The 27,610-nt window shown below is 39.3% G+C and overlaps 1 protein-coding gene across 1 annotated transcript in view; it reads left to right on the plus strand.

Moving 5' to 3' along the window:
• The window catches only part of LOC136877617 (ubiquitin-protein ligase E3C), a 135,679-nt gene that overhangs the window by 24,358 nt on the left and 83,711 nt on the right, over positions 1-27,610 (plus strand). The window contains exons 5-7 of the mRNA XM_067151792.2: positions 7,959-8,182; positions 10,533-10,708; positions 12,197-12,354. Of these exons, the coding sequence (XP_067007893.2) occupies positions 7,959-8,182; positions 10,533-10,708; positions 12,197-12,354 (558 nt within the window). The remainder of the gene's footprint in view (positions 1-7,958; positions 8,183-10,532; positions 10,709-12,196; positions 12,355-27,610) is intronic.

Genomic DNA, 27,610 nt, shown 5'->3' on the forward strand with positions numbered 1-27,610 from the left:
GGGTCCTTTGGGGTTTGTGCTTAATATTATCATATCATTATCTATATTAGTAAAGTTATGTTTGTAATCAACCATGTGTTGTCCTATTGCCGAAAAATGGTTGTGTTTTATGGCATTGACATGTTCGTTGTATCTGATAGTAAAGTTTCTGCCTGTACGTCCTATGTAGCTTGTTAGGCAGTTATTGCAGCGGATACGGTAAACTCCAGAACGAAGGTATTTGTTGTTATTGTTGATAGTTTTTGTGTTATGTATGATGATGTTGCTGTTATGTGTAGTCCTGTAGGCTATTTCAAGGGTATGTTTTTTGAAAATGTTGGTTAACGAATATATGTGCGTGTTATTAAATGTAAAGGTTGCGTAGTTTTTCTTAGGTTTGTCTATTTTTGATAATTTAGTTTTGGGTTTTGATTTGAATTTATGAATGATTGAATTGACTGTATCTTTCTTGTATCCATTTTTTCTTGCTATTTCTTGGATTAAATGTATCTCTTCATTAAAATCTATTTTTGAAAGCGGTATGTTAAAGGCTCTATACACCATACTGTAATATGCTGCTTTTTTATGGGAGCTAGGATGAATGGAATCTGTTGCTATTGTGTTTATTGTATGGGTAGGCTTGCGATAAATTTTGAAGGATAAATGATTGTCTTGTCTAGTAATGGTCAAATCGAGATAGTTCAGTTTGCAGTTGTTTTCTGATTCTTTTGTAAACTGTATATGTGGGTCTATGGTGTTTAATGTGTCTAACAAAGTGTTGTCATTGGTTAGTCTATTATCGATGATAGCAAATACGTCATCAACAAAACGGCACCAAAAGAATATTCCGTTTATTGTACTGATTGAGTTGTATTCGAGGTGGTCTAAATATATTTCAGCAATTACACCGGAGGCGGGAGAACCCATTGGTAAGCCTAGTTGTTGATAAATTGTGTCATGGAACTTAAAAAAGTTGTTATTGACGGCAAATTCTAAAATTATTATGAATTCCTCGATTTCTAAATTACTTAGTTTACTGTAAGTTTTCAGGTTGGATGAAATTATATCTATAGTTTTTTTAGTGGGGATATTGGGGTACATATTGGTAATGTCATAAGACGCTAAGGAATGGTATCGTTCTAGTTGTAGCTCTTTAGTTTTGTTGCAGAAGTCTACTGAATTGTGTATAGTTTTATTGGCTTGAAATGAATAATGTTTTTTGAGGAATTTTTGGATGAATTGCGATAATTTATATGTAGGACTTGCTCTGTAATTTACTATGGGTCTCATTGGTATGTTGTCCTTATGTATTTTTGGAAGAGCTCTTGCATTCGGTAGTTGGGGGTTCATAACTATGAGATTTTGTGCTTCAGTTTCGGTAAGTAGTAGGTGCGTGTTTTTAAGTAGAGTCTTGAGATTTCTTTGTATTATATGTGTAGGGTCCTTGCGTATGATCCGAAATGTGTCGTTATTGAAAACTTCTTTTGTTTTTTGAATGTATACATTTTTGTCAATGACTACTGTGGTGTTGCCTTCGTTCTGGAGTTTACCGTATCCGCTGCAATAACTGCCTAACAAGCTACATAGGACGTACAGGCAGAAACTTTACTATCAGATACAACGAACATGTCAATGCCATAAAACACAACCATTTTTCGGCAATAGGACAACACATGGTTGATTACAAACATAACTTTACTAATATAGATAATGATATGATAATATTAAGCACAAACCCCAAAGGACCCTTACTCAATATTACTGAAGAACTATATATAACAATAGACCAATATGCCAACCCTAATTATAATATTAATGAAATCACAGAAAAAACCAATATTTTATTTAATAAAATTATCCCTTTTATAAAAAACTATTATTTGAGAACAGTCAATAAACACCACGCGCAATCCACAGCGCAGGAGAAAGACACAACTAACTCCACCTCTACACAATTAGCAACTCCCCTTCCCCACCCCTCCATTCCCCTCACGCGAACAGATACTAATACCACAAGTTCACGATATAGTACACGCCAAGCTGCCAAGCGATACACTTCCCAATCATCTCACGACAGTAAGTAATCTCTACAATACACACACAGACACACACAAGTTTAACACTTTAACATTCTAATGCGCTTCTAATTGATTTCATTTACTTTTTACAGATAGTTAGCAAGTATCATAGACCGAAAAAGAACCACCTACAACAACAGCTTTCATAACCCCAGCAGCACATTCATCTTCAATCTGTATATTCAACCAGACAATATAAATTTATAGTGATTGGACTTTAAGCAAATAGTGGCCAATAGTGCCCCATTTGAACTTGGCATGTACACATGAAGAACAGTACTTCATATGAAGTTTTACAAATTTGCAGGACTGCCTCTTACTTTTTAACTTATATTGAAATATACCATTGTTTTATGTTGATTTTAATGTATTTTACACAGTATATATTTGAAGAGGTCATTCAATATTAATTCAAACGCACTTCACTTTGTTATTGTAATTTCAACTTTGAATTCACATTACTCATTTTGACGAAGTCTAAGCCTAATAAGAAGTATCTGTATAAGCACATGCAGCTACATTTAAGCATATTTAGTCGACTAAAAACAATGCAATATAAAAGTCCTTTTAAGAACTATTATTAGTTAAACTTGAACGATAATGCTATATTCAAGGTCAGGTGTAAACAACAAATTTTATCATGTGTTGTAATTTTTTAATGTGTTAAAGATAGATATCTTTTTAATATTTTTGATCCTTTAAACTTAGATATAAGAAGCAGAATTTCACTTCTAGACATACTATCTAATGTCTATCAAACACGACATGTTTATTTGTAAGATACACCTGTTTGAACATGTATTCTAATGTGAATGTAAATGACAGCTGAAGATGACTTGTAATAAGTCGAAACCGGTCCTGTTTTAAATAACAATATTAAATTTTGTATTGATAAGGTGGATCTCTTTCTTTCTATGACAGACTACCATCTCGGCGCATTATATGTCCAAAGTAGCGTACAATCCGTTGAGAGACCTTACACGATAGACAAACTTTTATCTGAAGTTGGTTCAGAATTGATGTGTTCGTGCGATGAGCTGTCCAAGGAATCCTTAACATTTTCCTCCAGCACCACATTTCAAAGCTTTCTATCCGTTCACGATCACGTTTGAGGATGGTCCACGTCTCTGCGCCATACAAGAAGACTGAGAAGACTAGAGATTCAACGAGCTTCTTTTTTGTCTTAATAGTGATGTTGTTATCTTTCCAGATCTTCCGCAGACGGATCATTGCTACCTTTGCTATTTCAATTCTGCGCTTTATTTCATCTTTGGAACCACCAGAATTGGATAGTAAGGAGCCTAGGTATACATACTGAAGTACAACTTCACACCCTCCAATCTGTTTGATATGTGGACTGTTGTTGTTCTTACGATCAACAATCATGACTTTGGTTTTCTGTCGATTTAGGTGTAATCCAATTTCTAGGCTTGCTTCCTCTACTCTCTTGATCAGCTCTGCCAACTCCTCTTCAGATGATGCTATCAAGGTGGTGTCATCAGCAAATCTCAAATTGTTGATCTTGCATCCCCCAATGGAAAACCCTTTGTCCCAGCCATCTAATGCAGTTCTCATTGCATATTCACCATAGATATTGAAAAGTAACGGTGACAGGATACATCCCTGGCAAACTCCAGCCCTTGTACGAAACTGCTGAGACTGTTTGTTTTGAATCTTCACAGTGGCTGTATTTTCCTTATACAAGGACTTGAGGAGATCAATCAAATGGAGTGGCAAACCCATGTCATCCAAAATTTTCCAAAGATGGTTCCATTTGACAGTATCGAAGGCCTTTTGGTAGTCAATAAAGCACAGATATACCAGAACATTGAATTCTCTAGCATTTTCTATGATTTGTCTTAGGCTTAAGATCTGTTCTCGAGTACCTTTTCCTTTCATAAATCCAGTCTGGACTTCAGGAATTTGATACTCTAGAAATGCCCGGAGTCTCTTGTGCAGGATATGAAGCATAACTTTACTGGCATGTGAAATCAAAGCAATTAAGTGATAATTTTCACATTTTTTCCTCGATCCTTTCTTGTGGATTGGGACAAAGATTGACTGTACCCATTCCTCGGGCCATCTTCTAGAATTCCATATTGCTTGGCAGATTTTCAATAGCATTTCAATTCCAGCACCGTCTGTAGCTTTCAAGACTTCTGCACTTATTCCATGAGGTCCACACGCTTTTCCAGTTCTCAGCATTTTCAGAGCCATTTCTACTTCATCTCGGAGGATGTCAGGTTCAGGATCTGACTGCTTGTCTATCATCACTTGGTCTTGTGCATTACATTGTTCACTGTACAGATCCTGGCAGTACAATCTCCATGTTTCCAGAACATTCTCTATATCCACAACATCATCCCCCTTTGAGTTCTGTATATTCCAGGAATATGGCTTGAATTGTCGAGTGATTATTCTAATTTTGTCAAAAAGATCCTTGCTGTGGTTTTGATTTGCATGGTCTTCAATCTCAAAACAAATGTTATTAAGGAAATTATTCTTATCTCTTCTGCAAGAAGACTGAATCCTTCTATCAAGATCAGACATTTGCTCTCTTTTTTCTTTAGTGTTAATGCCAGATTTTTTAAGGCACCTTCTTTCTTCTACAAGCTGAAGGCTCAAGTCAGAGATCCACTGTTGCCTTCTAGTATTTGGTACTCGAGATTCATTCAAAGAGGACTCTATCCAGTTTTTTGTCACATTCCACAGCCCTTCTGCAGTTGTTATTGGATCCTGTAATATGGAGGCTCTGCGCGCCAATGATTCCTTGAAAGACGACATATTAACTACTTGTGGTATCCTGTGTGATCTTTTAACTGGTGTTTGAAGTTTTATTCTTATTTCTGTTCTAAGAAGCTGATGATCACTGCCACATACTGCACCTGGACAAGTTTTGGTGTCCATTACAGAAGACCTCCATCTTGAACTGATCAAGATGTAGTCAATCTGATTTTTATATTGACCATCAGGCGACGTCCATGTGTACATGTGCCGTATGTGATGCTTGAAGACTGTATTAGTTATAGTGAACCTGTTTTGAATTGCAAACTCAAGAAGCCTGTTCCCCCGTTCATTTCTTTCTCCAATTCCATATCTTCCTATCGATGTTCTGACATGCTCATCATGTTGTGTTGAACCAATTTTGGCATTGAAGTCTCCCATAACAATAGTTATTTCTCTGCTTGGAAAAGCTGAAACAGTAGCATCAAGATCTTGATAGAAGCGGTCGATTATTTCATCAGATGCATCCGCTGTTGGGGCATAAACCTGAATGATGTTGATTGAAAGTGGCTTGCATTTGAGACTTAGTGTTATAATGCGATCATTAACAGGTTTATATCCTTTCACTAGGCTATTCAGTTTGTCACTGATCACAATTGCGACCCCGTTACTGCTTTTTTCTTCATTTCCAGAAAAGTAGACCCAATGATTACCACTCCTAAAATGGCCATTGTTTTTCCAGTGAGTTTCACTTAGCCCAGCCACTCCTATATTATACCTGTCCAGCTCTTGTATTATCAGGAGAAGTTTTCCTGAAGCTAAAGTCCTCTCACATTCCAAGTACCCACATTCTGCTTTGTTCTTCCAGTCGCAAATTTCGCATATGCAGCCTGGTTGCCTACATGCACATGCCCAGTAGCACATTTCACACTTTGCAGCCTGGAACCGCAAAAGCGCATGTTGTCAGCTGGGTCGCATGACGAATTAGATCCATTTAAAGCAGCTATCATGATAGTGTTCATGGGAATAATAGTGTAGTGAGGTCCCTCTCTCTTCCACACCGCAGTACCACAACCGAAAAACCAGTCATTCTGGTGATGCTTGAGGCTCCCCGCTCTTGACCCATCTCGAGCATGAATTGCTCTGTGCATTAAGTCGATACTGATGGCGCTGCTGCCCGACATCAGGTTTTCAGTGGATTCCAGTGGCATTTCCTCCACTGAGGGACCACCGCCCTTCCTCAAGGAGCTCATCCGCCCGAAGCCGTTGGCTCCCTGAGGGTGTCAGGTTATTTTTCGCCACCTAACACTCGGCGTGGAGTCACTGGCTGTTCATTCTACTCTATACCGTCAAAAATACGTCCATTGTAATGGTGTCAACAGGTGTAGACTCTAGTTCCTTGGCAACGTCGATAAGAGCATGCATAGTTCCCGTCTTTGTCATTGTTTCCATGGCATTGATGGCAGATAGAACAAAATGGCCGACACGTAGGGCAATGCAAATATAGTAAATAATTATATCGAGTGTCTCTCTTAGTAATGCTATCTATGGATTGAGGGCAAAACAAGATGACTATCGCCTATGGCATAAAAACACAATAGACTTACGTTAAAAATCAATATCAAATGATCACTAATTCACTAGACAACACTCACACACAATAAATATATGCCACAGTGTCATAAATACTGCCAAGAAGCTGCTAACAAAGCACAGTTCCCTATATATATATAGATATTTTATGCTCTTCTCCCTTAGTAACTCAACATGAAGATTGTGGACCCAGTCAGTGCCGAGGCTACTGTAGCTGCTTAATACTGGAGCGACTTCAGTACTATAGGAAACTGGGATACGATAATCATCAGCTTCCCCAACTTCACCAGGACGAAGGACATCACCACTCGTTGAGAGACCATCTTGACAGATCTTTATGCGAGAAATGTAGGATAAGAGGAAAGATGGATAAATGCAGGACAAGTGAAGGGAGACGAGATAAAGATGAATACACCTGGTAAGAGACCAGAAACACAGGACAGACACAAGAAGAGGAAGGAGTTTCATCGGGATAATATTGACTGAGTCAACACCATTGTTACCTCGTTTTGTTTTGTTTTGTTAGGCTTGAAGATCACTTAATTTCAGTCCTGTAACATGCTTATTGTGTATTTTTCATAAGAGTTACATTTTATCTTATTGTATGCTGTAGCAAATACACTATAGACAATACTGGACACATCAATATTCTCCCATACTAAACTGAGGGACACGTTGACAGTGGTGCACCTGGCGGTCCGACCTTAAACATCAAGTGGCAAGACAGAAACTACAAAAGTTTCATGTAAAAAGTGATAGAAATAATGAAACTAAATAATGAGTTTTGCTTTGTTCTACTGTGTAAGTTGAATGTTAATACTGATAGAAATAATAACTCAATAATGATTTCGTTTTATCCGCATCATTGGTTGAATGGTCAGCATTGAGTCCTTCATTTCAGAAGGTCATAAATTCGATTCCCGGCTGGATTGGGGATTTTAATAGCGTCTAATTAATACTTCTGGCTAGGAGACTGGGCGTTTGTCCCAACATGTTTCTCTTCATATTCAGACAACAATACACTTCTAACCACCACAGAAACATGCAATAGTGATTACTGGACCTCGGATTTTTAGGTGCTAAAATTATATTTTAGCTCGCTAAAACAATCTCAAATAAGTTCTAAAATATTTTTAGGCAGCTTCAATTTTACATATTTTAATAGGCATGAATTAAAAAGCATGTTTTTTTGCTAAACTGTTAATAACTCGTTAGGGAAAAATATAAAACAAGTTTCACTCATCTCTTTGCTGAAGACGTCACAGAATATAATTTTACCATCTGATGTGAAATGGGGAAACTCCTGTAATCACTTTTTAATTAAAGATGACTTGGAACCTGACACTTTCGGCATAATTCATAGTGTATAGTGCACTACTACACTCAGTTTCAAGGCCGTCCTTCTAGGTGCGCTGGCAGTCAATGTCTTGCAATATCTCACAAAGTGACACGTATTCTCTATAGTGTATTTGGTTGTAGTCACTTTTTCAGACACCTGTTTGATAACCTAGATATTTATTTAATGCGTTTTAACATTATATTGTTAATTTTTATTTAACAAGATTGTTTTTAATCTTCTTACAGTAATCTGGTTTTACAAGGACTGTGCGAGCACATCTTAGCTCCTCCGCTAACGGAACCAGTACAGTTATTTATCATACCGGCATTAGTTGAATTTCCTCACTTCCCATTCCATCGACTAATACAAGCTCTGCGTGACTGCAAAGGATTTGCAGAGAGGACTAGTACCATTGTACCATCAATTTGGCTTTTATTTTCAGTGCTGGCACTTGAAAAGAAACATTTTGGTAATATTAATGCATTTTCTTGCAATTTATTTTTTTTTCTCTTAGATTGTATTTAATAAGAGTATCAATCATTTATTACAGTGAAGGAAAGCTTAGGGATTCAGAATTCTTCACCTTGATGGAGTAATAGAAATGTTATGTTTTGAAAACTTAGATATGTAGGCTGATGTGGAATAAATATTTGAATAAAGGTGTGTTGATGGGATTCAAACTCTCCATCAGATAAACAACTAGATCTAATCCATGGACCTAAGGTGAACATGGATGCCTCTGTTCATAGGAGGTAGTTCCAGGACTTCAGTTGTTCACCAGTAAACAGATGCGTGCCTTGTTTTATCAGATGGCTCTAAGATAGTAGAGAATGTTGTATGTTCGTTTGTGTCTGATGATGTTAGCACCAAGATCTTGCTTCCTAGCGTCTGTAGCCTGTATACTGCAGAGTTCTTTGCCATCTTAGAAGCTCTGCAGTTTGCGCTGAATCACGAACGAGACCACTTTCTCATGTGTACCGATTTGTTTGTTAAGTTCTCTGCACTCTGCTGATACCTGTTTCCTCCAGGACCCACTGGTGCAACAGATTCATAGCCTTTTAGCCAAGTTATGCAGTACTGGCACCATAATCACCTTCACATAGCTCCCTAGTCACATAGGGATTGCAGAGAACGGACTTGTGAATCAAGCTGCAAAAGAAGCGATGCTTTTACCATCTAGACCTATGAATGTATCTGTTAGAGATATTTCTTCTCAGCTATGTTGAACCATCTTGTTGTCCTGGGAATCAGAGTGGCTAGCTATCTGAACTCCTAAGAAACTGAAAGCAGTTAGGAAGACAACTGCCTTGTGGTGGTAGTCTTTCCATTCTTCATGGAGAGAGGCCGCAGTTTTGTGTAGGCTGAGGATAGGTCATGGGAGACCTACGCACTCTTATCTCCTGAAGAGTGAAGATCACCCCAGTGTATTCCTGTGGTGCTAAATTCACTGTGGTCCACATGCTCACAGAATGTGCAGATCTCTCTGGCCTAAGATTGGAACATTGACCTGCTGGTGACCCTCGACTTATACTAGCCGATGACGAGAATACTGCTGATCTTGTCACTTCCTTTGTGTGAGAGTGGATTAATGAAGCGCATATAAATTTCAAGTGATCTGTTACTCAGGGAAGTTACATTCCATTTTGATGTGTTTTTGTCCATTTTGGCTTAATGAAATAGTTTTTGTTTTATTTTAAATTCATTTTCAAATTTCTCTCATTTAATAAATGATTTTAATTTTTGTCTCCATATAATTTGTTCAGAGAAGATTGTTGCCTAGTTATAGTTCTCCTTAAAACCACCACCACCACCACCACCACCACCACCACTACTGACTGCTCTATGCCTTTGGTTGACATTAAGTGTGCTCAAATGTGTGCTCACCAGTAGGTTTACTAGTATGTTAAAGAACCCCTTTCAGGGCAAAATTCACGATTTATACATAGAAATTAATTATACTTATTTGGCCTCTTCCTTCTCACTGCTAGCCCTTTCCTGTCCCACGTCGCCATAAGACCTATCTGCGTCGGTACGACATAAAGCAAATTATTATTATTTTTTAAGTTTTGAATAATAATCGACATGTTTCTGAGTCCAAGACTTCTGGATACTGTAACATAGTGATACCCCTAATTCAAAATGAATTACTAAATGCATATATAAGTAGGTAATTTTTTTGTTGTGTATCATTGGAAGTCCAATATTTTTGTGTAATTACCCTGCTAAATATATTACAAAATAAATATAACATAATAAAACTAATTAGAAAGAAAGAATGTGAGTGAGGACACTTGTTGAAAGTGCAAAAGGTCGAGTTGTGGGCATTCTTTCTAATTCATATCATTAAATATTTTAGGAAATGCTCATGAAAGCCATGAGAAAGTAATGAAAAGTGGTTTACTCAAATCTGTTCACACCCTGCTTCTGGAAGGTATAAATAAAGATCAAGTACTAAAACGTAGTTCCTGAGAGATAGCAGAACTTGCCAGAGATCGACTTGGCCCAGGAGACTCAACAGGAAAAAAGAAGGGGACAAAAAAGAATATTCTTGTGCACTGTCAGTAGGCGTGTATAGCATTCGTGAACTGACCATGTCAGCCCTGGCACTCAATGGGTTATTGCCTATTATGGATATTATAACATAAAATAATAAAACATGCACTATTGATATTTATATTCATATACTCCTTCAAGTTGAGGATTGAGCTTTCCTTGTTATTTTTCTTCCAATATTACCATATGTCAATTATATAAATTTACTTGCATGTCTTTTTTAGCTTGTGCTGATAATTCTGTATTATTTACTCTGTTATGTGCAGCATTGGTACAACCAAATGACACCATATTACTCTTAAACTACCTTCAGATTCTGGCCATTCTAAGTGTTAATATTGCACATGTATACGGAACATTAAATAATCTGAAAGATTCGGGATCTGACGATGACAATGACTCCGAAATGGGAGAAGGAGCAAAAGAGTCGGAGGACACAAGGGTTAGTATTTTTACCTTTTTATTTTATTTTTTTCAAATTTAACCCTCAACTTGTGAGGTGGGGTCACACAGACCGCGGGAAACTTTTCAAGTTTTATTTTATTCCTTTCTGTCCTTAGCTCCCATCTTTTCTTTCGTCTACCTTCATAGCGTGTGAACTTGAGTCACTACACAGCTCATTGTTGCTGTAGCTGTTGACATGTGGTTGGTTGCATAGTAAAATGTTTGAGCAGTATCAATGCTAAGTCCCAACTGACGAGCCTAACTTAGCACACGAGGGCGAAACGCAGGCAACCAAGAATGAGTTAGCTGGAAAATTTATAATGTCCAATAACGGACCATTTAAATTGGTATTACATTACATATTGTTCATGCATGCGGGTGGGGGACCATCTCGATTAACTCGAGTAGGAGAGTGTGGATTTGAAAGCTCTGTGCAATCGTTGCTTGAGGAGGAATAAGTGATATTGAAATTGATTCTGATGGAGATTTCTTTATTACAAAGAGTGAAAATATTTCTGCAAGTCGTATCAGTGATCATGTGGAAGGGGAAGAAGAAGAAGAAGAAAATGAGGCCGTGAATGCCGAGGATAACACTTCTTTTAGTGCATACCACAGAAGAAACATATATAAATGGTCATGTGAGAATTCGTGAAAAGGAGCAGGACACAAAAGTATAAGAAGTTTGCGTAAAATGTTATATGTGCTTTACTTGCTGTGATTTTTGACAAAATGATGTAAGTTACCTTGTTTAACTGTCTCACTCTGTCAGTCATATGCAGTTGTTCCTAAATATTAGTTGTATAATGAAATTCTATAAGGGATCCTTATTGTAAAATTAATTAAAACTGACACGATCAGATTCTGTCATTCTCTATTAGGAGTGAAAGTAAGGATAATAGATTTACGCTTTGATTTGATGAAATATTTGCATTTTTAACCCATATTAGATGAATGTAAGCATCAATACAAGCAATTATAAGTTAGTCGTTTGATTACGTGTGGCTATGTGTAACCAAGATACATCGGTGGTCTCCGAGACCTCACCTCGCAACGTACATCTCAGAAATACCCCCTCACAAGTTGAGGGTTAATTTTCTGAAACTTTTGTTTGGTTTCTCAAAATGCAGGAAAAAACCCATCTTAGCCCAGCATGGTACAGTGTTCGTTTTGAAATTAAATGGGCATTTTTCAGTGAAAGAACATGATGGTAATATTGAAATATTTTCTGAATTCCTTGTGATGTTTTTTCTATGATTTTATTTTCTTCACAGTTTGTAAAAAAAACCTAATATTTACCAGTTTGTAAATATTCATCTCTTCTATACATCATATCTGTTTTACATGTAGGCTAGTTGTATATCTGAAATTCTTCCTCTGTAAGTCAAAGGCCTTCATTTCCTTTGTTATGGGCATCATGAGCTTAAATTCAGCTTCCATTCATACTGTTCACTGTTAATGCTGTAAAATTGTTTTATGCACATGGCAGGTGTTGGAGCAGTGTATAGAAATGCTCAATGACACATCTCGAGTGCAAAATTTACTCTCGGCTGTGGACCAGTCAGAGGATCCTCTAGTTCTTCAAGCTCTCTGCCAAGTGTGTCATAATCTTCTCATTTCACATAAATCTGCTATTCACAAATATAGGTAAGTTATCTTTTAGATAATTCATTTCTTATAATATGATGTTTATTACACCCAATGGCTATGCATAAATTCTAAAATTTTAACGTGAAACTATAAACAGAAATATATTTTTAAAATGTTCATTCACCACAAAATTTTGTAAGTAATTCTCATCTGCATGACAATGCATGGCACCTACATCCTATATCCACACAGCTCACACACACTGAGAACTAGGTTCATGGTATCCTTTAGTCCTACAAATCAGTTAGTCACCACTGATCTGCATTTAAGGTTGTTACCCCTTGTGGCAGATTCCTTTTCTTTATCTAGGTTTTCTTAAATGTTATTGAAGAAGGTGGAAATTTATTAAACATCTCCCTTGGTAAATTATTCAAATCCCTAATTCCTCTTCCCATAAACTAGTATTTTCCCCAGTTTTTCCTCTTGAATTCCAACTTTATCTTCATGTTACAATCTTTTATGCTTTTGAAAAACTCCACTCAAGCTTATCCATCTACTAATGTCATTCGAAGCCTTCTCTCCAGTGATAAATTAGAATATCCCACTTAGGTGAGATGTTCATCTCCATAACTCCCAGGTCTTCCCATTCCAAAGTTTCCATCATTTTCATAACACTACTTGTTTGTCAGAACTCATCCAGAACAAATTGTGCTACTTTCCTTCGGATCTCCTCCTCCCATGCACTAAAACTGTACGAGTATTATCAGTGATTGCTCTAACGCTTTTCGCTCTTTATCTAGCTGCCATGCCATATGGAATATCTACAGACAGCCAAGGTGTAAAAGTCAGATATTGCTTTGGTGGGGAACTGTTCAAACTGGATAGACTTAGCTCCCAAACACTTACTAAGATTTCCTCCGTTACGGAATTACAGTATGCAGATGACGTTGCTGCACCTGCTTTCACACCTGAGGAGCTACAACAGTCAGTTGTTTCAAGATTGCTTGCCATCAATTTGGTCTGTCCATTAATGTTCAGAAAACTAAAGTATTCTCACAGCCTGCACCTGGGTCGAACCTCCCAGCTTTCAATATCTCCATTACGGATACTCCACCAGAGCAGGTTGATCACTTTTTATATCTAGGAAGTATCCTCTCAACTAATGCCAACTGCTCACAAGATATACATAAGAGAATTGGTGCTGCCCACTCAGCATCTGGACGTTTATTCAGTCATGTCTTCATGAATAAGGACCTTATAATTCATACCAAGATATGGTTTACCATGCTGTTGTCATATCACACTGCTTTATGATTGTTAAACTTGGACCCTCTGCCATCAGGCTGTAAAAAAGCTAGATCGCTTCCATCTGCAAAAACTTAGATCCATCTTGAACATCAAATGGGAGGACTGGGTCACAACCTTGCAGTTCTTAAGAAAGCGCATGCTATAAGCATTGAGGCTACCACCATTGGCTACCGTCTCAGATGAATAGGGCACGTCTGTCGCTTGAGTGAAACAGGCTTCCTCGTCAGCTTTGACTTTGATCCCCCGTTTAATAATTACGGTACTGTATCCGTCATTTTCGCCTTTGCTAGCAGGACCTAGTGTTTACAGTGCACTATGTCTTCTGGTATAGACTAGAGCAATTTTGTTACTTTCATAGATCTGTCTCTGTCTTATCCTTGGCTTTGACAATATGAAAGTGACTGAGGTATGAGCGATCCTAGTAATGCCAATCCTTATGCAGCCAGTCCCTGCTACGAACGGTGTGAAAATGTTGCTCATAGCGTCGGTTGGTGTATGCATTTCAGTGGGCTTGGCAGACTGATATGTAGTAGCAACTCTGGCTCGGTGAGGAAAGCAACGGGAAACTATCTCGCTCCTCATTTCCCTAGTACGCCTCTTCAGTGATGCCTAGGCCATCTATGACAGCTGATGGCAGAGCTGTTGAGGATCCCACCAGCGACATCGCTGATGGACTGAACATACATCCGTCATTTGACCGGGTCAGGAATCCTCTAGCAGCGAGAATAGGAATTGTGCTGGCTGCCGAAGCCTGTCGCACTCCTCTGGGGCAATGATTAGTGACTGACAGATAAAATGAATGATAGTGGAGAGTGTCGCTGGAATGAAAGATGGCTGAGAAAACCGGAGTACCCGGTGAAAAACCTGTCCTGCCTCTGCTTTGTCCAGCACAAATATCACATGGAGTTACCAGGATTTGAACAATGGAACCCAGTAGTGAGCCGCCGGTGTGCTGCCGCCTGAGCCACAGAGGCTTCTGTATCAGATAATGCTTCACGTAATTCATGGTTAACTCTGCTCTGGCACAAGACTTCATGGAGGCCGTTTGAGTCGTTTTACGGATCAGCTAAAGCATACTATGAAAACAGCTGGTATTAACTCAATCCTGCGATGTGCTTGCTGACAATCGTACAGTTTGGCGCCACACTGTTTCTACATCAGTTACACTGTTTGGAGAGGAATGACAAGTACGTGAAGAGGATAAATGACAAATACGGAAGCTATTGCAAGAAATCAGCTTCATTTTCCGTATCAAATCTTATTTACATTGAATCAATATCAGTAAATTTCCACCTTTTTGATTACTTATATTTGCTTTAAGCAAATCAAGTAATCATTTACAATGATTTGTGATTTACATGTTTTGTTTAGGTCTTATAAATAAATAAATAAATATATAAATAAATACATACATAAATAAATAAATCCATTACCAGTCACAATTTTTAATGAATCTTATTCAAAACATGTTTCTTATTTATTTATCCATACAGTATAACGTTATCCAATTCTGTATTCATATTATATACGGTATATAAGAAAACAAGAGGTCCAGTAATGCTGCCTTACAGGACCCTTGTCTTAATCATTACTGTGTCAGATAATGTTTCTGTAATTTAATTCTTCTGAGTTCTTTTTCTAGAAATTTAGCCACCCATTTAGTCACTCTTTTGTCTTGTCCAATAGCCCTTATTTTTGTCAATAATCTTCCATGGCATACCCTGTCAAAGACATTAGATAGGTCAATTGCTGTACATTCCATTTGACATCCCTGTGAGTGTCCCATACACTAGAACCATACTGTAATTGGGGTCTTATCAGTTACTTAAATGCCCTCTCCTGTACATCGTTTCTACAATCACGTAGTGAAACCTGTATACTGCAGGGTGCATTATCGTGTAACTGAGGTCATAACATAACTTTCTTCCATTCTTGTGATGTCGTAACCATCATGGTATAGAAATAACTCCCTATCGGTATCCTGACAATTTGTACCGCAGCAATTCGTCCCTAGAATATAATTTTTCCTGCAGCATGTTTCCATGTTATTTCATCACAATTTGTACTCGTAAATTTGAACCGCTATGGTTCATTCCCCGCTTTGCTGGCAGGATCTAGTGTTTACAGTGCACTGTGTCTTCTGGTATAGGCTAGAGCAATTTTGTTACTTTCATAGATCTGTCTCTGTCTTATCCTTGGCTTTGACAATAGGAAAGTGACTGAGGTATGAGCAATGCTATGCAGCCAGTCCCTGCTATGAATGGTGTGAAAATGTTCCTCATAGGGTCGGTTGGTGTATGCATTTCAGTGGGCTTGGCAGACTGATATGTAATAGCAACTCTGGCTCAGTGAGGAAAGCAACGGGAAACTACCTCACTCCTCATTTCCCTAGTACGCCTCTTCAGTGATGCCTAGGCCATCTATGACAGCTGATGGCAGAGCTGTTGAGGATCCCACCAGCGGCATCGCTGACGGACTAAACATACATACAGGGTTCATTCCACTTGTAATTTGGAGGAAATATCTTTTAATTTTTTTGAAAATGATTGATAGCCATTGCTTAATGATGGCTGCTAATTTCAAATAAGATCAATGTTTTTTGTGAAAATTTGGCTTACGTTATGAAATGACAGTGTCTCACAACATTTGATACAGCCAGGCCCAAATTAATTTGGAAAGGATTCTTGTATAACAAGCATAAATAAGGAAAGAGAGAAGAAAATAAAATTGAAATGTGAAAGGAAGAGGAGAACGTTCTGCTAGAGTTCATGTACAAGTACGACATATCAGGTTCTTAAAGAAATGTGATCATACACATGCTTCTGATTAGAGAAAGTGCAGAGCTACAGATGTTTTAACAGAGATTAAATTACGTTTCTGGCCGAAGAGCTTAGGGGATGAGACGTGCAATACTCGCTCACTATCCAGTTATCATCTAGAACCAATGTGACTTGATGATGCATAATGAACAACATATACACTGACTGACAGAGCAAATGCAACACCAAGAAGGAGTGGTCAGAACTTTATGCCAATTGCAGGGTAGACTGACGTCACTGAGGTATGCTCATGATGTGAAATGCGCCGCTGTGCTGCGCACGTAGCGAACGATAAATGGGACACGACGTTGGCGAATGGCCCACTTCGTACCGTGATTTCTCAGCCGACAGTCATTGTAGAACGTGTTGTCGTGTGCCACAGGACACGTGTATAGCTAAGAATGCCAGGCCGCCGTCAACGGAGGCATTTCCAGCAGACAGACGACTTTACGAGGGGTTTGGTGATCGGGCTGAGAAGGGCAGGTTGGTCGCTTCGTCAAATCGCAGCCGATACCCATAGGGATGTGTCCACGGTGCAGCGCCTGTGGCGAAGATGGTTGGCGCAGGGACATGTGGCACGTGCGAGGGGTCCAGGCGCAGCCCGAGTGACGTCAGCACGCGAGGATCGGCGCATCCGCCGCCAAGCGGTGGCAGCCCCGCACGCCACGTCAACCGCCATTCTTCAGCATGTGCAAGACACCCTGGCTGTTCCAATATCGACCAGAACAATTTCCCGTCGATTGGTTGAAGGAGGCCTGCACTCCTGGCTTCCGCTCAGAAGACTACCATTGACTCCACAGCATAGACGTGCATGCCTGGCATGGTGCCGGGCTAGAGCGACTTGGATGAGGGAATGGCGGAACGTCGTGTTCTCCGATGAGTCACGCTTCTGTTCTGTCAGTGATAGTCACCGCAGACGAGTGTGGCGTCGGCGTGGAGAAAGGTCAAATCCGGCAGTAACTGTGGAGCGCCCTACCGCTAGACAACGCGGCATCATGGTTTGGGGCGCTATTGCGTATGATTCCACGTCACCTCTAGTGCGTATTCAAGGCACGTTAAATGCCCACCACTACGTGCAGCATGTGCTGCGGCCGGTGGCACTCCCGTACCTTCAGGGGCTGCCCAATGCTCTGTTTCAGCAGGATAATGCTCGCCCACACACTGCTCGCATCTCCCAACAGGCTCTACGAGGTGTACAGATGCTTCCGTGGCCAGCGTACTCTCCGGATCTCTCACCAATCGAACACGTGTGGGATCTCATTGGACGCCGTTTGCAAACTCTGCCCCAGCCTCGTACGGACGACCAACTGTGGCAAATGGTTGACAGAGAATGGAGAACCATCCCTCAGGACACCATCCGCACTCTTATTGACTCTGTACCTCGACGTGTTTCTGCGTGCATCGCCGCTCGCGGTGGTCCTACATCCTACTGAGTCGATGCCGTGCGCATTGTGTAACCTGCATATCGGTTTGAAATAAACATCAATTATTCGTCCGTGCCGTCTCTGTTTTTTCCCCAACTTTCATCCCTTTCGAACCACTCCTTCTTGGTGTTGCATTTGCTCTGTCAGTCAGTGTAAATAACCTGAGTGAAGGATTTCATAATCGCTTCCAGCCTGAATTTGGTAGACACCAAGTTCCGTTTTATTCAGCTTTAACTGAGGAATAGAGTAACTCCACTACCTTGGACATCATTTTAATGTTTAGAGCCTCACTAAACATGATACATCATTATAAAGATTAGCCACGTACATATCATTTTTATTAGCATTTAAAATTGTCATTTGGAATTAATAAGTTTTGGATGAAAGCCTTTTGAAATCTGTTTTCAGAACTTTAGAAGTGTAAAAGGAGCCTTTTGAAAAATTCATCTTGTTTTGCAAATGATTTCTTGTTTGTTCAGTTTGTATCTTGTAAAAATAAATCTGAACACTACCAATGTGCTGAACTCTATGATATAACAGTATTTTATATTGTGAATTAGAATCGAAAGAATTGCACCACTGATGAGATGCAGTACATGAATGTTCTTTAAAGGTTGTGTAAACTGCATTCTTGGCCATTGTACTTATAACAGGCTGAGACTGGAGAAGTGAAATAAGAAGTTAGTTATGAGAAGAGATGGAACTTTAGCAGTATACCTTAAACAATGCCTATTTGAAGAACTTAGTATCTTTTAATACCTACTTTACTTCTTCATTAAGATGTCTAGATTACCGGGCGAGTTTGCCTTGCGGTTAGGGGCGCGCAACTGTGAGCTTGCATCCAGGAGATAGTGGATTCGAACCCCACTGTCGGCAGCCCTGAAGATGGTTTCCATGGTTTTCCATTTTCACACCAAGCAAATGTTGGGGCTGTACCTTAATTAAGGCCACGGCCACTTCCCACTCCTAGGTCTTTTCTAACCCATCGTCGCCATAAGACCTATCTGTTTTTGTCAGTGTAACGTAAAGCAAATTGTATAATAAAAAAGTCTAGATTTGCATTTTTAGTTTTTATTTTTACTTCAGTATCTTCTTGTGCTGGTGACTGCAATGTCCAGAACCCAGAAAACAGCACAACAGCTGGACTGTATTTCTTGTGAAAGTCAATCGGATAAGCTTAGTTGTGCACATTGTTTGTTGATTGTAATGTGTTAGAATGTGAGTTCGCGATACGACACTAGCCACGTACCACCATTGTTGAAGCTCCCTCCACCCTTTGTACTGGGATGGGAAGGCTTGTGCAGGAACTAAATCCTTGTGTTCTCTTTTCAATGAGTTCGGATTAAACCAGGAGTACTCATTTAGTTTCAAATTCAACGATGAGAAAAGAATACAAAAGTTTCAGTTCCTGGTTGTAGAACTTGCTTTTGCAGTTAGTTTCCGTTGTCTCAGTTGCTAGCACGTAAAAACTTTCCACGTTGTATGCCCTGACGAGCAGGTCTTTGGAGACCACATGCCATTAATATATATTTACATTATTGAAGCGATTAGAGAAATATAGATGAGCTCTATTACAAATATACTTTTCAAAAGTTGTCAAATTGTTGATTGTTAAGTGGGGTCTAATGTGATAAGGGTTGAACAGCCATTTATTTTAAATTGAGTATTTCATATATAAATGCAATGTTTGAGGAAGTATTTTTGTACTGAATGTAATATAAGAGTAAAGAATCTTATTCTGTTGTACTAAAAAGAATACTATATTAGTTATTACTGTTTAACCATATCTTTGAGATTATTCCTTATCATTTCAGATCTGTTGAATTCATTTCAGGAGTATTGCTGATGAAGCATTAATCACAAAGTTTGCTGAGAATGTTGCTATATGAGTAGGGGCCAAATCTTCAAGAAATAATTTTTCAACACAGTGATTAATTGAACAAATCTACATGGCATCAGAGTCAAAATGAATTTAAGATGAAAAATTTTAATGACTTTCTTTGTGTAAGAATTCTTAATTTTGTTAAGGTTCCTTCTCTTTAGACATTGTATTTTCTTAAGTTTTATTAAGTCTTAAAACCAAGAATTTAGTCTAAAATTTGGATTGTATGGTTATAAAATACATGTGTGCATAACTTATGAACAAATATGGTTACAGTCCATTGCATTTTGTGGGAGTTACATAGATATTGAAATGTCATCCAATAGGAACCTTTTAATCTGTGGAAATGGTGAAGGAAACAATACTGGACAAGAACAGATACTGAGAGGTAGAATCATTGGCTACTTCATATTGGCTACTGTACCATAGTTGGCACAAATAGAAGCTGTGGTCCTCAGCACAGAATGTGATCACCCCTAACAGCTATACATATGTTGCATCATCTGTCCATTACTTTGTTTAGAGGTTCATGCGATAATAGAGCCCATTCTCCTTTCAGGGCTATTCTGCAAGTGAACATGTTTTGGTGGATATTGATATGCCACTAGGAATTTTCTCTGAGCAACCCATGAATGTTGATAGGATTTGGATGGAAAGAACAACTCCCATCAGCTCGTCAAGAACCCTAGCTTGATGGGCCATACACATACTTGAGGTAATGGCACCTTTGATCAGATCTTTATCTCGTTACTGTAGCTCTCCCTGGTTACAGTATTAGAGGCTTGATTCATCATTCTAATATAATCAGGTCATTTATAGAAAGAAACAGGAACAGATAATAGGATGAACACAATGACAGGTCAGTATACGAAGGAGGAAAGAAGGAGGAAATTAGAACAAACATGAAAACATAAAAGGACAAGGGCAATCTCCACACTGCTGTTTTCAAGTACAGTGAACTTGGTTGTAACAACATCATTTCGTCATAACTGAGTGTCGTCGTAACAGAAATTTTTGCTGTTAGTCGACTGAGGCGGAAAATGATCTAGAACTAAACTTAATTCATTTTAGATTGTACAGATAAACAATAAAATATTGTTGCATCGCTAGAGACGCAAAATATAAGAAAGTCCGCTTCAGCTATGTTCAGCTTTGTGCAGTGAGCTGAATGCGTTTTGCAACAGGGTCCGTAGTTCTCACTCATTGTATCAGTCACTCTCACTGTACCCTTTCCCCTCTCCCTTCTACCTTCTCTCTCCTGCTCATGACATGCACTTGCATAGAGCATTATGGAATTATAAGCACATAGCACACTCCCATGTAGCACAGTGGATCAGCTGTAGGCTATAAAATTAATTCCTACCATAACAGTTAAGGTTCAAATCCCAGCGTGAACGTGTTTTTTTGTTCCTGAATGAATATACCATAGTGATGTCAGGCAGTGAACACACCAAGTTTGACCATGCTAACTTTCGTGCGAACTGCTTCATTCCATTCTGACATAGCACATTATTCAAATGCACCAAGAGAGCAAGTTCTGGCTCTATCCAACACAGCAATTTTAGCATTTGTGATGCAGTGATTCAGTGGTGTTTCGCCTAAGGCTGCTCAGAGATGGATACAGCAGTGACGGGTGTCAGGGGACATTGGATGTCTAACAGGCACTGGTTTAAAGCAGTTTTCTACTAACTAAGAAAATAACAGGTTAGTTGAAACTTCAAGGAGAAACTGTTCTTAAACTCGGAGCTCATGCAGGCGACAAATTTTCCTGGATGTCCATACACCGTTCGTCAACGATTATGAGAGGCCGGACATCATTGCAGAAAAAGCTGCTCCCAAAGAGTGTCTCTCCAATGAACAGATAGTCGATCGATGCGCCTTTACAGAGATGGAGTTAAATTGTAATTGGGGCCATGTGATCTTCTCTGACAAGACTTCTTTCAGTTGAGCAGAGGTCGGGCCGATTCATTTTTACAGGCCACAGGGAGCCCAATATGACAAAAGATAGCCGAGTGTTCACACAGTGGCCACATATCTGTGTTGTGTTCGGGGTAGATATGGTGTGAAGTGAAAACCATCAATACGGAATGATTCCAATATCTTGTAATGAATATTGTTGTTACGAGCGTGAGAGAGTGCTATCTGCATGGGGTAATACAGTTTGTGCAAGACAACTTTCCAATCCAAACTAGCGGTTTGAACATGCGTGGGCAAGGTGGAAATGCCATATAAAGAAACTGGCTTCATTCTCCGCCATGTTCGCATGATGCTTTGTGGGGTGTTATGTTGGGTGCGTGGGAGGTGATCACCCTTGATGAGGAATACTTGAGGAAGCTTATTGAGTCGCTGCCATATCGGCTCGAACAAGTTGTTCAAGCCAATGGATACTGGACGAGGTATTAAGTCACGTCTAAAATAATCCTTTTCAGGACTAACATAATTAAAAGCACAATGTCAGATTTCATAGTATATAGAAATATACACATTCTTGTTTATTGCAACTCTAAAAAAAATAATTAAAAAGTAATGCATAGAGTGGACTCTGAACCGGGTTCTCACTTTGACAGGCATGTAGGCTTCCTTGAGGCTAACCCGCACTCGTATGAACTCGCTTAAAATTGCATAATATTGTAAGGCTATTCCCTGCTGTTCATGGCACGTAGCATATTTACAGCTCTATAACAGTCCTTTGAGGGGCCAGTAATGACAAACTACGTGCTCATTGCAAACATTCAGAGTGGAAATGCAAAGTCTGTTAGTATGGTGCAGTTACACAGCAGAGTAACGGAGTCCATTAAAAACAAATCGATATCAGTATTTGAACCCCAGATCTCCTGGTTGGTAATCCAGGACCTTTCATTTACACTAACACTGACATGCCACGAAGAGCTTCATGTCGAGCTTCACTTGGCAGGCGTGTTCCTTATTTCACGTATTTATTTAACCATTATGGCAGTTTCTCATCCATTTCATTATATTCTTTTATGTTATTCTGATACATGGACAGTTGCGTTGTGTTCTGACAGTATCATTTCATCAGGAACGTGTTGTTTAACAATAAGCACCAACAATTTTAGTTTGTTTTTTCAAATCTTTTGAACTGGAGAATTATCCCATTTCTCTACGGAGTCGGGTATGAGATGGATCTGTCGTGAGTTTATATAACTAGATGTCCTTCCTGATGTCAACCTCATCAGAGGATTTAATGAGATGAAATGAATGACGTGATATATGATAGTAGGAACAGAGTGGGTGAAACCTGATGCCGGCATGTACCCCACTCCTGTCGAATAGCAGGAAGGGGTCTGCTGAAGGCTTAACGTCTCCATCCGACGGACGAATCACCATCAACAGCGTCATTTGCCCTCACTCCATAGGAGCACTGCGGAGAGGTTTGGAATTTAATTCAGGCTTTTGGCATGTAATCTAGTGATTAGAAATTGTGTACCACCACCATCTACCTTGCCAGCCAACATTCCGACGGTGAAATATTTTTCGACCAATGGGACTCTAATCGGCTAACTACAATGTCTGACCCTTTAGACTTCAGCGCCTTAACGATCATGGCCATCAAGTGGGTTATTCTGAACCTTTCATTAAGGCATTAAAATGTTTACTGTGATGTTAGAACATGTGGATGGTGAGGTTGACAGTGTGGTGCAGAATTTGTCTGCAGTAATTTCTGAAGGTCAATGATAGAAAGGGAGAGTGAGGACTCTGTCTGGATTCCAGCCCCCAATTCTGACTTATGAATGTTCAAGTGATAATGAAGATCTTCAAGTACTTAGAAGATCCTAATCCAAAAGTGAGATTTGAAGTTGCATTATCCAGGGTGAGCAACATAAAGCGAAACCAGTCCTGCAGCCTGGCAATGCAGCATGCACACAGTAGGTGCATGTATTACAGGAAGTCCGCAGAAAATACATTGTTGCGTAAGCTATTTCTAACAAACAAACAACACAGAACAATACAAAAAATAAAAGTACTCACAATATATCACACCTGGAGATGTTGAAACTGCCTCCCTTTCTGGCACCTGCTTAGGAAATTATTCATTACCGTTCAGTAACTTTCTTCACGTTCGAACAGAACCATAGGAAATTTCCATTTCCTGAGCATTTCTTGTGTGAGTACTGTACGAGGTTTATTACGTTTCTTATCTAGAAGACTTCCCATCTTACATAATTTATTTTCTAATCTATGAATGGAAGTCCGACCTGGAACTTAAACATCACGAAACTTCTCTTGAATTAATATCCTTACGGCTCTCACACTTTCTGTACGGACGTATGAATAATAAATGAATACTCTTTGGGGAACAGAATACTGATGCCCGACTTGAGCCACCTGAGCCATTTCACTGAATTCACACACTACTAATGTCACCAAAGAAACACATGCCAAGTTTGCAAATGTTCAACAAAGGTTGAAACCTGGCACTGTAGTGTGGCTTTCAGTGCATCCAGCACTGTATTTCATCACCGGCTGTCTCACTCACTCAGGAATTTCCGTGCACAGGATGGAGCGGTTCCACTTTATTCTGCTCACCCGTTATATGAAGTAGGGCAGGCTTTAACATTCGTTGATAGATCTTCAGTCTTGAACAGGAAGTGTAGGTAGGATAAGAAGAAAGCCAAATAAACACAGGAAAAGAACAAGAGATTAACAAGGAGCAGATAGTAAAAGATTAGCAACACAGGAAAACTCAAAAGGACAAAAGGAACCCAACAGGATAAAAGTGAGATCTGTCAAGATTGCCCTTCAGTGTGTGTTGAAGCCCACCTGTTTGACGGAGGTGGGAAGCAGAAATAAGCTGCTTGGATGTGGAAGAACTGGGATTGATGAGGAGAGAGCCCATCTATTTGAAGACAGCAAGATGTGGAGATTGTCCTTTTATGTTTTCATGTTTGTCGTTGTTTCCTCGTTCTGTTGCTTGCTCTTCCCACACTATTCTGTAAGTATGTTAATCCATAATGTGTTCTTTTTTCATGTTTCTATCAACATTTGTTTATTCCTTGCTGATACTTCCATCTGACATAATGTTTCATCTGTATCTCAATATGCATCGTTCACACTGAGCTTTTCGATCCTCTTGTCATGTTATCTGACATCCTAAATCATTGGCAAGACTTAACCTGTCCTCATCGGTAAAGAGTTTGTTAGTTCATATGTTCTCTACATGACTGTAGATAGCATTTCCAGTAGGCTGGTGTTAAAGGGACGCATCCTGTTGGGTATCCAGCTAATATTCCATTATTTTGTAATCATATTGCTATAGTAAACTGTGATATTGAGTCTTCTGAACTTGTGCAGTGATACACTTCAACATTTCTTTGTTCCTTACTGATACCAGGGTTGGAACTTTAAAAGGGACGACTTTATTTAATTACAACTGAATCAAAAGACATATATTTTGCCAGGTTTTACTGTCCTTCAAAGTAGTCGCCAACATTGTGTACAACCTGTTACCAGCGATGTGGAAATCATAGGATACCTTTAGCAGAGCCTGTTTCATTGATAGTTCAAATGGAGCGATCTGCAGCTTGACGAATCTCTGGAGCAGGTTAGAAGCGAATGCCACGAGGTGGTTTCTTCATCTTAGGAATCAAGTCAAAGTGAGAATGTGAAGCACAGTTGTATGCGCTAATCCGGTATCTCTGGCCAGCTCACGAATTGTATGGCATCGATCAGTGTCCAGTAATGCAGCAAGAGCATGCACTTCTTCACGTTGCGTTGCGATGGACTTATCCAAGGCATTTGACAGGGTTGATCATGGGTGATTACTGGCAAAAATGAGCAGAATGTACTAGGCAAAAGACTAACTGAATGGGTGGCTATATTTCTTGATAATAGAACTCGGAGAATTAGAATAGATGAAGCATTATCGGATCCTGTAACCATTAAGAGGGGAATTCCTCAAGGCAGTATTATTGGACCTTTATATGTTTTCTTATATATATATATATATATATATTATGAGTAAAGAACTTTAATCAGAGGTAACTGTTGTATACAAGAATCACGATATACCAAGTACAACATAAAAGTTTATTAGTTTGTAAATATTCACACAGTATGTATAAAATGAACGAAATTAGACTTGCTGCGTGAAGTGCTGTACATGTTAAATAACAACATAAGCTAGTTGACTGATGGTCAGAGAGAGATATACATCTATACACTTGGATTTTTATATGTACAATGATATCTATCTTGATGCGATAGGATGTTCGAAGGAATGAATGTTCGTGATAGCTGATGACTATCTGTAGTTTGGAGAATTATAAAGGGAACTTGGAGTAAAGTTCATGGTAGCAGAATGCTAGGCAGAAGTTTGAGAACGTGAAGGGAACTCGGAGCAAAATTCATGAGTAGCAGAATGCTAGGCAGGACATATGTCTGTGATACGGGAGGCAGGATAACTTGAGGCGAAGATGTCCTGAGGTGAGACCTCCCGATCAGAATTAGTCCACCTGTTCAGTACACGTTTTTAAGAGGGTACCTTCATGTCTGACATACGGTGTAGTCTGATCGTTGGACACTGCAGAGTGCCTGGAGTGGAGAAGATGTCGCCCATTTTATACACGCTGGCTGACGTCTCACAATTACGTCAACGCGCTGCTGTCCACACTTCGTGGTCTCCAGAAACGTCGATGTGGGTGCGGGTTGCGGAACTCTCAGGCGGTGGAGGACACACACAACAGTAACACTTTTTGCAAATGATGTTATTCTGTACAGAGTAATACATGTTACAAGATTGTGAGCAACTGCAAAAAGACCTCAACAGTGTTTTGAGATGAACAGTAGGCAATGGTATGATGATAAATGGCGTTAAGTCAGGTTGTGAGTTTCACAAATAGGAAAAGTCCTTTCAGGTTTAATTACTGTGTTGATGGGGTGAAAGTTCTCTATGGGGATCATTGTAAGAACCTAGGTTTTAATATAAGGAAAGATCTTCATTGGGGTAATCACATAAAGAGTATTGGAAATATAGGGTAAAGATCTCTGCACGTGATTATGAGGGTATTTAGGGGTTGTAATAAGGATGTAAAGGAGAGGGCATACAAGTCTCTGGTTAGACCCCAACTAGAGTATGGTTTCAGTGTATGGGACCCACACCAGGATTACTTGATTCGAGAACTGGAGAAAATCCAAAGAAAAGCAGCTCGATTTGTTCTTGGTGATTTCCAACAAAAGAGTAGAGTTATGAAATTGTTGCAAAGTTTGGGCTGAGAAGACTTGGGGAAAAAGGAGACTAGCTGCTCGACTAATCGGTATGTTCTGAGCTGTCAGTGAAGAGATGGTGTAGACAAATAAGTTTGAGGTATGCAGATAAAGTTGGATTTCAAGAGGACAAATTGGGGCAAATATTTGTTTATAGGAAGAGGAGCTAGGTATTGGAATATTATATCAAGGAAAATGTTCAGTAAATATCCAAATTCTTTGCAGTTATTTAAGAAAAGACTAGGTAAAAAATAGGTAGGGAATCTGCCACCTGGGTGACTGCCCTAAATGCAGATTGATTGATTGATTGATTGATTGATTGATTGATTGATTGATTGATTGATTGATTGAACAAAATCTTGAAACATGTGAGCACAAGATGTTTATCTCTCACCGATTCATTAAGCAGGGTATTAGAACAGTGGGAGCCATTGCGATTGACATTTGATATAGGTGAAGACGCCTTCATCATACTCATCGGCTTAGATCGGTTGGTCACATTCAGCGTATGAATGGTGGCAGACTGCGTAAACAACTTCTCTATGATGAGATTGGTCAAGGCTAAAGGCCTCAAGATGCTCCTTTGAAACATTATAAAGACCAACTTAAGAAGACTATGAATAGCACCGATATAAATGCTAACACCTGGGCAACAA

This window comes from Anabrus simplex, chromosome 7 (assembly GCF_040414725.1).
Source record: "Anabrus simplex isolate iqAnaSimp1 chromosome 7, ASM4041472v1, whole genome shotgun sequence".
Taxonomy (NCBI): Eukaryota; Metazoa; Arthropoda; class Insecta; order Orthoptera; family Tettigoniidae; genus Anabrus; species Anabrus simplex.